Below are 12,199 nucleotides of genomic sequence, written 5' to 3'. Positions count from 1 at the left end.
GTTTAATTCAAGAGCCATGAACCACTGCAAAGGCATGAGACTACACCTCATCTTGGAGACAACTGCTTTAAGTCTAGATAAGCGCTGGAGACAAAACTATGCACGTCCATGCAGCAACAATGAAGACCAATCTAATGGTTGAATGGCCTACCTCGTGCCCTCGCACGCACAACTCTGTATCCATTAAAATAATTTTTATCTCTAGTTTCCATTCTCTTACAATTTGTGGACAAAGAGGCACGTTCAGCCTTGTAAGGTCCAAACTATTTAATTAAAGTTATATTTGACTGGATATATATGTTATTATTAATTCTTAAAAAACACCTTCCCAATTATTTAAGTTGATAGCTTAAATTTATTTAAGCTATCAACTTCCACAGCAACAGATGGAAGTCTGTTCAAGCAAACAACTACCTGTTGGCTAAAGGCAAATTTCCACACATCTATTCTACAAATGACTTTCTGTCCTCAATTTGAATCTGTGCCCTCTCAGGATCGTAATTTGAGCAAGCAGAAGAATCCCATTAGCACTGAGCCAGCTCAAACCATTCAAGGCCTTATACACCTCAATCAGATCATCTTGTAAGTGCCTAGTCTCCAGATGCTGGAAATTGCAGAACTTAAGCCTTTCTTGGTAAGAGCACCTATTTGTTCCTTTCACCAATCTTGTTGCTCTTCTCTGTACTCGTTCTAGCAACTCTACATCCATCCTAAAATGACGCCTCCAGACCTGTATGCAGTACTCAAGGTATGGCCTGATAATTGCCTTATACAAAGGGATAATCAACTCCTTGTCTCTGCTAGCAAATTTCCTATATATGACTGACAAGACTCTATGACCTGCTCTGGAAGCTTGTCTGCACTGCTCAGAAAAATTCTTATCTGACTGCACAATTACCCCATTTCCTTTTCATTCTCCACTACTCTGAGTGTAGTACCACTCGGTTGGTATATTAATCTGGGGTTACTGCTATCCATATGCGGTACTTTATATTTGTCAATGTTAAACTTCAGTTGCCACCTCTCAAGCTCATCTGCTCAACTTTTCTACATCCTGCTGCAGTATTGTACTATCATTGTACTATTGTACTAACCCTGCTAACCTTTGTATCATCTGCAAACTTGGACATTAAGCCTGATATACCTTCATTGATATCACTGATAAATACACAAAACAACAATTGGGCACAGCACTGAACCCTGCGGGACTCTGCTAATAACATTAGTCCACAAAGAGTAATGTCCATTGATTACCACTCTCTGTCATCTCCCACTCAACAATCCCTTTATCCAAAGTAGTAACTTGCCCTTAATGCCATACCACTCCAATTTGTACAGCAGTCTTCCATGTGCAACAGTATCAAAACTTTCCTGAAATCCAAGTATATGATATCAAAATTATTTTTTGTATCCAGTTCCTTTGTGACCACATCATAGTATCCAATTTGATTGGATACGATGACCGCCCCTTAATTCTATAAGGAAGGGGAGCCCTGTTACAGTTTACTTTTACTAAACTCTTTAGTAAAACAGGGCTCCCATTCCTTACAGAATTCCTCGTGTGTGAATATAGATGCAAAATACTCATTCAGTTTATCAGCAACCTGGGTAGGATCTTCCACAGTCAAAACATCGATATCAAGAGAACCAATTTGATTCATCCCTTTCTTCTAGTGATTATATAAGTAAAGAAGCCTTTGCTGTTTTTCTTTGCATCTTTTGCCAAAAATTTCTTGTAATCTGCCTTCACTTGCCTAACCTCCTTTGTGACTCGATTACAGACTAGATTACATCTACCACAGACTTCTCTGTTGCTCGATAATTTATATGCATTCCATGCACTTTTCTTCTCTGCCATGAGTTTCATCAGTTTATCTGCATCCATTTAGGTCTGAACCTGGAACGGTATTTCTTAGTTGGTATGAAAAGCCTAGTAGCTTCCAAGATTAATTCCCTGAATGCTTCCCATTTATAACTTTCTGTTGGTAACATCATCAGTTGGTCCCACTGTATATAATTTAAAAACTGTCTGAAACCACTGTAGTCACCTTTACAAAAGCAAAAACCGTTCCCTTTACCTTTGACGGTAGTCACACCTTTGAATAAATCCCAAATCAGTACACTATGATCAGTGTCACCTAGCGGTTCTTTTATCTGCAGATTCTTAATGCATGAATAATCACTGCTGATAATCAGATCCTCTCTCTCTCTCTCTCTCTCTCTCTCTCTCTCTCTCTCTCTCTCTCTAACATACTGCTGCAGAAAACAGTCATGTAATAAATCACAAAAGTCTTCCTAGTCTATGAATGACCAACCCACAAGTTCCAGTCAATATCTGGAAAGTTAAAATTCCCCATTACAAGACCTTCTGATTAGAGGGCCCACTCTATTTCTTTGCACAATTTTTCATTGTACTCATCGGAGTCATTAGGCCTATAACACATTCCTACTCTCATTTTCCCTTTCCCAGTGCTTATGTCACACCAAACTGATTCAACATTGCACTGTCCACCAATATCAACTGGATGCACTTCCTTAGATTTTATGTGTTTCTTAACTGACAGCATAACCTCTCCTCCCTTCCTATCCTTTCTGTACACATTGTACTCCCCAAATTCCAATTCTGCATTCCTAATATCTGTGTGACACCACATCTCTGATATCCCAACAATATCCACCTTTGATGTCTTTACCAGCACTTCCAACTCATCAAATTTATTACCTATACTTCTAACATTGGTGTACATGCAAGTATACATGTACCTATTCTTTCTCTTAGTCACACCTAACACAGCCCATGTATTTACTTGTTCCATGATGACTCGCAGCAGTCCTTGAAATCTTCCAGCACCTTTCCAGGCTGCTGCTCATTCTAATAGAAGCAGTGCAAGAATTGCTTTTGCCTGTGCCTGCGGCTAAAGTTAATCTTTCGGTCTGTGAATCCCCCCCAAACTAGTTTTCCAACGCATCTAACAGTGTCTCGATAGCATCAGCAAATATTCTTGCACCCTTTCTATTTAAGTGTATCCCATCTGTGTTTTTTTTTGGCTGATGCTCTATAAGCTTGCTTTTTTGCACCACTTGCCACTATTACTAAAACTACTAATAATACTGCAGCAAAAAAATTTGAATGCTATCTGAACAAAGCACACTGCTAATTTGAAATGGTGAGTTTTATCCAAACTGTACTGACAAAAGAAATATTTATGCCTTAACTTTCAAACTCTAAATTTTTCTCCATTTGTTTAAGATCATCAATGATATTATCAAAGCTTATCTCTAATGAACCAATGTTTCAGTCCCTTCATGCACATATACTAAACACTCTTGATCCTCTTTGTCAAAGTTTTTTCATAGTCTGACTTACTTTGTTTAATACTTTTAAACTTTTTGCGCGTTTTTTATACCATCTGTTTTTTTTTTTTTTTCTTTTTAAAAAAACAGGAAAAGCTGAATATATCCAGGACTGAAAATGATGTCAGATCATCAACCATAAATACACACAGAAGAATGCTGTGGTGAAATACGATGTCTGAAAATTATTCTTTGTTATTGTTATTGGTTTTATGGAGCACCAGCATCTTTGGGCATATCACTCCAGTCTGTTTTGTATGTTTACAGACAAATCTGTATGCAGTGCAATCTGAAAATCAGGAGTAACTCAAGAGGGACACTTTACTCCTTCCACATGGCTTTGGCTAACAGCTCCACAACTGAAGAAGCCTTTAGGGATTATTCCCATTTCCAATGACATTCTCACTGGAAATGTGAAAGCCACCATGCACCCTCACAGAGGACATGTCAGAAATTTGCAGTTCTCTATTTGAATTCAGTATGATTTTGGGAAGTGTTACTCATGTTCTGCAAGTTAGAGTAACATAACATCTATAAAAGTACTATATAACATCTATGGCACCTCCGTAGCCAGGTGGGCAGGAGCAGCAGTGCGTAGCACATGCTTCTTGATTAGACTGGGGTTCGAGCCCGTGACCATCAAATATGGAGGATGCGGAAAAGGTCAGGGAATGACCACCGCATATCCCCGGAGCAAATGGCCTTAGTTGCTGATGCTCCGAAAAAAATAAAAAAATAACATCTATAAAAGTCTAATTATATATAATGTAATATTCATTCCAGTCTTAATTCATCTTTGACGAGCTGAATTGATACTGGAATGAATATTTTCAAATTTGACCATGACTTTTTCAAAAAAATATCTGTAATAACTTCTCTTCAGTACTAAAAAGCATCCATTTGTGTCTATGACTGAGATGCTAATGCTAGCAACTTTATTGGCTTGCTTCAGCATACCAGTCTTGTGTTTCTTCCACAATATCCAATTAGATGAATGAGACATTTGGCAGCTGCAGACAGATGTTAAATCAAACCATTCAACTCACAATAAGCAGTTATTTTGTCATCTCTAGAAATCAAAGTATATAGTCACAAAGCTAAGTTACTAGTTAGGCTCTGCAGTATATGATTAATCCTAGTAAAAATTTGCTAAAGAATGACCATATATTTTGCCAACAAAACTGAACAAAGAAAAGGGACTTAAGAATGTTGCTTATTAAACTCTTTTAAATTCTTTTAATTTGGTTTTATTTGGTGCAGTGAATTTCTTTGTGATGAAAATATCCAGTAGCATTCCTGTATTAATTTTGCTTTATAGTATTTTAAATATTGGAAACTATTAATAATTGTTGATCATTATTTCTAAGCTATAATCACAATATCTTACCTTGCAATTTTTACATACACCTCCACCTTCATATATACCTTCAGTATTTAAGCTCAGCTTCCTGTCAGCTATATTCTGATTATAAAAACACTCCTCAGTGTGACCAAAACACTGGCATTCTGAATGTTAAAAATAAATAAATATATATATAAATATCTTAATTATACTATGATGTATGGCACATTTTTAACAAATATTCTAATGTTATCAATCAATTAATCAACTGCTAGCATATACTAGCAGTTTATTAGTTATGTGGGGGGGGGGGTTCAAAAAAGATTGTATTCACCCAGAAGTAGTTGTGATAGAAAGATGAAATTTTGTATAATGTTTGATATCTTGAAATCTCAATAGCAACCACGCAAATTTTTGGCTTCAACTTGAAAATTAATTTTTTTTTCTTTGCAGTGCTAAATGAAGTGAAGCGTCACAATGCATTACGTGGAATACACTCACTGATTCAGTTCCATTTTTTTCTGAAAGAAAAAATGCTCAAAACAATCCATGAAGAAATGGATGGTGTTTATGGAGAAGACTGCCCAAGATTACAGTATTATTGTTGTACATTGATATAAACAATTCAAATGTGGAAGAACTTTAGTGCATGATAAAGAAATCCCAGGATGCTCAGAAACTGCTGTAACAGAAGAAAGTGTTGCAAAAATTTAGGGATTAATTCTAGTAAATCACCATATTAGCGTCAAAGAACTAGCTGTAGAGCTCCAAATTAGTGTAGGGTCTGTGGAGAACATCATCCATCAACAGTTGAATATAAGTAAAGTGTTTACTAGTTGGGTTCCCAGACTTTTGACCATTACCAGAAGAAGAAGGAAAAGGCACAATGTGCATATCAAATGTTGTTGATGTTCCAGGAAAAGCAAGAGGTGTTTTTATCATGGCTAGTCACCATGGATGAAACTTGGATCCATCAATATGATCCCAAAACTAAACAAATGTCAAAACAATGAAAGCATACAGAATCATCATCCCCAAAAAGACAAAGGTGTAACCAAGTGCTGGAAAAGGTGATGCTGTCAGCTTTTGGGGATCAGCATGGTGTAATACTAACAGACTACACTCAAAAGTGCTGTACTGTGACAGCAAAGTATTATTCTAACCTCCTCATAAAGCTAATGCTGCATGAGGTGTAGTATACCCACAAATATGGGTTTAAAATATTCCCACATCCTGCTTATTCCTCCAACCTTCACCCCCTTTGAATTTCTTCCTCTTTTCTGCCCTGAAGTCCTCTTTATGAAAAACACTTTGCTGCTGATGATGAGGTGATTTCTGCTGCCAAGTCATTGTTTGAAGGACAGTCAGAGGACTTCTATAAAACTGGCCTACAGAAGTGTATTAAATGGTGGTAAAAATGTGTCATTTTGTCTGATGACTACATTAAAAAAGAGTAATACATGGTGTTTGTTTCAACCTTCTATCACAACTACAAATCTTTTTTGAACTCCCCCCCTCATACTTAATTGATTATGTAATTATGACCTTATGTGATCAGACATCAGATAATATGCACTAAAAAATAGGAAAATTATACATCAAAATGCTATTATATGTAATAATATTTTTACATTTATTGCCAGTTATTAAAACCTTTTTCTGCTTTTTTCTAATACCTTGAGATAAATTTCATGAATATCATCATAAATAGCATTATGATATTTATTTCTCAGGGTAGTTTCATCTGGAGTATTTTGATTTTTACAATATTATTTTCAAAAATCTTTTTAAAACTGGAGTGCTTAACTTATTGAAAGGGATATTGCTGCTACTTACCAAAGCAAGGCACAGATCCTTTGAAAAGTCACTTTTCTCTTCTCTTGATGTAAATAGCAAGGTTAAAACTACCATTCCAAAAATTTGCCAGATTAGTTGCTTTAAAAGCAACTGATCTGACAATTTTAACATGCTTTTTCTGGCCACAATGTGCAATTTTGTTTTCACATGCTGGTCCATCTGGAATTTTTTTTCTGCATGAAACATTATTTTCACAAATAATTCAAAGACAATACTGCCATCCATAGTGAAATCTTTTCAGCCACTGACAATACACAATTCCATAAATTCAGAAATAAATTATTTTTGGCATTTTGAACCAAAGCAGCAACTGCCTATTCTGTAAACTTTATAGCAAAACTCCTTAAATTACACATTCAGAAAATGAATGTTCATCTAATATCATTAATGACATGAGAATTAAAACAAAATACTGCTGGAATTTTTCCTCACACTAATATTATTGCAATATTGTAATGCTTTAAATTACAGAAATCATGTTACCCCTGTTTAATGTTCGAAATACTGACTGAATTAACAAAATGTGCAGCGTTGCTAGTAATATTTGTGTTATATGCATTTATATACAGATATGCACATATAATCTCTAATTATATGCACATATAATCTCTAATTATAACATTCAAAAAAGAAATATTCAAGCTAAGAAAAGGATATTGTTAATTAATGAGACAGTAATGATATAAAAAAAAGGCAGCAAAAATAATATACTGATAAGTATTATTATTATTATTTTTTTTTTTATGAAAATCCCAAACACGAGAGATATTAGAACCTATAGTACTTAGTACCGTGCTTGGTTTGGAGGTTGAGAAGATGAAAGAAGATATTTGTTGACATTAGACTTGAACTTCTGTAGACTGTAATTTTCAGGAAATATGCATGAAGGAAGGTTTTTCCAGAAAACGGCAGTTGAATGAATAAACGAGAGGTGGGAGCAGAGATGGGCAAAAGTTGCGGCCAATAGCTTTGGCAAGAGACCAGAATGCTCGGCTACCATTACGGCAAGAAGCAAGTTTTCTACTCTTAGCCTGCTTAAAATCTAGTTTGGACTGATTAATAACTGCTTTACAATTATTGCGAGCTTTGGTGTAGGCAGACCAAATTTATTGGAAAACCAAGGTTTAGATAAAGGAAGAGATTTTAAAGTGGAGTGTGGAATAAAGGATTCCATTCCTACAAGAATAATTTCACTCACATGATCTGAGCAAACGTTAACATCAGAAGTTTTGAAACAGTAATCCGACCAAGGAAAAGAAGAAAAGAAATCTCACAGGTCATCCCATTTTGTATTCTTGTAATGCCGAACAATACAAGGTTGGGAATAGCCATGAGATTAAGGCTCCATTGGAGAAGAGACAATCACCAAGTTGTAATTTGAAGTACATTAGGATCATCCGGGATTCTTGTAGGTGAATAAACAATCTGTGCAAGGTCATTAGTAATTGAAAAAGCCTCAGTTTTCTAGTCACACTGACCAGCTGGGTCGGTGTTACTAGAAAACGGAAACCAGCTGGAGTTGTGAACATTAAAATCACCAAGTAAAATTAGCACACTGTTAGGAAAGTTTGACTGGAGGAAGTCAAGTTACAAAGAGAGGAAGTCAAAGAGCCCTAAGTGATTAGTGGAGTTGGGAGAACGGTAGAGACACAAATGAATTTGACACAATGAGGTAGAGAGATTTTAAGCCAGAGAAGAACGAAAAGAGGAGATTCCATATTACCAAGTCTCTGACAGGGAATATCAGAGTGGACATATGCACAAGTACCACCTTTGAGGCGAAAGGAATCAGCGAATAATTTGGGCAACTGAGATGAGCAGTAGTTGAATCAACCGATAACTGAGATTTGATCAGAAAAAGTACATGGAGTTTGGCAGACTGCAAGTGGAAATGTACATCGTTGAGATTAGAACTGAGACCATGTATATTTGTGAAATGAACTAGGAAGTGTTTGGGAGGTTTAGATCTTTTCGCAGATGAGCTTACTCTATTAGTCTGGCAATTCATGGTGAATTCAATAGTAAGAAAAAGTGGGGGGGGGGACATGCTGTATGAAGTAATGAAATTTTTGGATACGGCATACACATGGTAAGAATATACCCAGATCTTTGACATAACGTGGCCTCGACAATGCCCCTTGCATATACACTACTCGGACTCCCTCCAGTCACTATCTGGCAGAGTAGAGGTAGCAAGATTATACACTAGCTGATCCGGAAGCCTTCTAAAGAGTTACCAATAGGTTCGGTCCAGTGGACTAACTAGCAGCCAGCCTGCGAACACTGTTTTAGAGCTGTAGCCTTGAAATGTAAGGAAGATTGGATCTCGCCATGATGTTCATCATAATCTCAAAAGTCATACCGCATGATGGAAGAGATGGGGAAGGGTTGACTAGAACTTAGCTCTGGAGACTAAACATGGGTTCCACCACTTCAAGCCTCCAATAAGCAGAGTGGTGGTATTGCACCAGTTGATGAGTGTCATCTACCACCTAGTATTGCCTGGTAACACAAAGGGGTGGCATTCCTTCATGTGGTGTAGGCGCCACACCCCGATCCCTATTTACGTTGGTTCATACCTGAGTGGTCACCCACAGTGTGCTTGTGCATGGGGGTTATACCCAGGATTACTAACAGTCTCACAATTGTGAAGGTGCAAGCAGAGGATTTGGCTGTCATAGACCATCCGGACTTTGCCAAAATTGGGTCCACTTAACTTGAATGTCACCCTAATATCAGTTCCATCAGGAAAAACAAAATTTTTCCTGATGGAACTAATATTCGGGTATGTGTGTTTTAGTCAAAAATGAGAAAAAATATTTCTCATTTTTTTAGCTGCTCCTTGTGTATATATATATATATATACAAGGTGCAGCTAAAAAAAATGATAAATATTTTTTAAATCATTTATTTTAAATACAACAATTAGTAAAGGATAGCGAATGCTTAAATTCTCTAAGAATCTCTAAAACTTCATACATACAACGATTTCAATGTTTATCTACTTCACTCTCCAGCCACACCTATGCAGCACTCCATTTGTGATTTCCAGGATCTAAAACACCATTGGAAGTCCTCAGAAGATACCACCTTTAATTGCTGTATTGTGTTCTTCTGAATGTCTGCAAGTCATTTTTCCTAAGTCCTCATAAGTCCTCAAATCCTCATTTGTCCTAAGTTCTTTTTTATTTTTCATAAGTCCTCAAATCATTTTTTCTTTGAGGTGGATTTTAATTTTTGAGAACAGAAAAAGTCACACAGCATTAGATATTGCAAATAAGGCTGGTGCCCCAATACTGTAATCTTGTTTTTCGTAAAAAACTCACAGTGCTACAGAGGAATGACACAGTGCTTTGTCATAATGCAAAACCATCCAGCCATAATAAATTGGGCTGTGTCTTTTGAATTTTTTCACAAAGTCTTTCTAAGAGCTCAATGTAGAGTATGTGATTTGGCAGGACAAATTCATGATAAACAACAACTTGGCAATCAAAGAAAACAAAGCACAGACTTGATCTTTGATCGAGACATTCTTGCTTTCACCAAACAGGAAGAAGATGGAGTTTGCCCCTGCATGCTTTGACCCTTGGTTTGTGGATTTTTAGTTATTAAATTTTTAGTGAAACTAAAAATTGAATAACAATTCTTTGCTCTAAATTACAATCACTCATTTTTCCACCAAAAGATAAAAATGAGTGATCGTAAATTAAAAATGCTGAGTCACTTAAAGAAGCACAGTTCAATCAAAACTTAACCGATTGCAATGAATTCAAAAACTGATCTGTACATGAAAAATTTGCAGAAATGAAGTCTTTCTTGGTAAGAGCACCCCTTCGTTCCCCTCACCAATCTTGTTGCCTTTCTCTATACTATTCCAGCAGTTCAACATCCTTCGTAAAATGAGGCCTCCAGCGTGTATGCAGTACTCAAGATGTGGCCAGACCACTACCTTTTATAATGTTATAATCACCTCCGTATCCCTGCTAGCAAAATTCCTGTATATCATTGAGGAAATCGTATGAGCTGGCCTGGCACCCTGTTTGCACTGGTCAGAGAAATTCATATCCAATTGCACAATTACCCCCAAGTCTTTTTCATTTTCAACTACCCTGAGTGTAGTACTACACAGTTGTACATTACTCTGGGTTAATGCTACCCATTTGTAGTACTATGCATTTGCCAATGTTAACCTTCAGTTGTCATTTCTGAGCCCATATGACTAACTTTTCTAGATTATGTTTTTTTTTTTATTTTATTTATTTATTTTTTTTAATGAAAACCCCAACATGAGAGAGTAATTAGAACCTGCAGTATTTAGTACCATGCATGGGCTGAAATTTAAGCAGACGAAAAAAGGTACTTGTTGACATTAGACTAGACTTTAATTTCTGTAGATTGTAATTTTCAGGAAATACATATGATGGAAATTAGGAAGAAAAAAAGTTGGCTATGAGAGTTTTTACTTGGACAGTAAAAGGATTTTGACTGGATGCGGCACTTGTTCGGACTGCTCTGGAAGACAGAGTGGGAATTATAGAAGCCAATTCATAAGAACAGTGCACATGGAAGTTCCTATAATAAAGGCATGCAGCAGAAACAGAACATCTATGAGACAGAGAATGGAGAGATTCTGTTAGAGATGAATCATTAATTAAGCTAACTGTCCTCTTTTGAATGGAATCTAGAATCCTGAGAGAGGTTTTAGGGGCACCGCCCCAGATGTGGGAACAATATTCCATGGTAGGGCAGATTTGCGATTTGTACAGAGTGAACAGCTGTTTGAAAGTAAAGTAATGCCAAGGGCAAAACAGAAAACAGTTTTTTTAGATGAAGAAGAAGCAATATTTGTAATGTGCTTATGCCAAGAGAGAGAGAGAGAGATTAGAAGTTGGTGTAATCCCCAATAGAGATATATGATCTTGCCTGGAAATCAGAGTATCAAAGAAGGCAAGCATAGGAGCAAAAGAATCCTTTTTGCAAGATATAAGACAGACTGAGTTTTAGAAGGATTGAAATCAACTAAATTATCTTTGCCCCACTGAGGAATTACCTGGAAATCAGCATTTAATGAATTGGTAGTAGATATTTGAGAAGTTTAAGCTATTTGTGCATAGCAAGATTTCTCAAACTGGAAGGTAGACTGCAATGTGCTATCATCAGCAAAACTATGGACAGGATTTCCAGGCAATTGAAGAATGTCATGTCATTAATATACAAGAGGAAAAGAATGAGAGAAAGAACTGAACCTTGGGGAATACCAACATTAGTGGAGAAATTAGAAGACAGAGCGGCACCTAACATCACCAAGAGTGAGCAGTTAGAAAGAAAACTGAATACCCAATTACAAAAAACAGTTGGTAAACCATAAGATGGAAGCTTATTTAGAAGACCTTTATGCCAAATATGATCAAAAGCCTTTGAAATATCAATTGCAACTTCCTGAATTTTGTCAAACTTTTCCATTGAATTTGTCCACAGATGGTTAACATAGTCCCGAATATCACCAGTAGATCGGCACTGACAGAATCAATACCGGCAATTGTTGATCAGATGGAAGGGTTTTAGATAGTTTAGGAGTTGGTGATTAGGAAGGTTGGACTCGAGAAAGTCAAGTTACAAAGAGAGGAAGTCAAAGATTTGGGATGG

The 12,199-nt window shown here is 36.5% G+C and overlaps 1 protein-coding gene across 5 annotated transcripts in view; it reads right to left on the bottom strand.

The window, feature by feature from the left end:
* LOC150087516 (laminin subunit alpha lam-3-like) overlaps nucleotides 1-12,199 on the bottom strand; it is a 746,420-nt gene that overhangs the window by 518,981 nt on the left and 215,240 nt on the right. For all 5 annotated transcript variants that reach the window (XM_090371226.1, XM_090371225.1, XM_090371229.1 and 2 more), the window contains exon 9: nucleotides 4,742-4,860. In XM_090371226.1, the coding sequence (XP_090227352.1) occupies nucleotides 4,742-4,860 (119 nt within the window). The remainder of the gene's footprint in view (nucleotides 1-4,741; nucleotides 4,861-12,199) is intronic.

This window comes from Mastigoproctus giganteus, chromosome 4 (assembly GCF_048544385.1).
Source record: "Mastigoproctus giganteus isolate SK-2022 chromosome 4, ASM4854438v1, whole genome shotgun sequence".
Classification (NCBI taxonomy): domain Eukaryota; kingdom Metazoa; phylum Arthropoda; class Arachnida; order Uropygi; family Thelyphonidae; genus Mastigoproctus; species Mastigoproctus giganteus.
The sequence above is the reverse complement of the archived record's forward strand: the minus strand, read 5'-3'. Positions and strand labels throughout refer to the sequence as shown.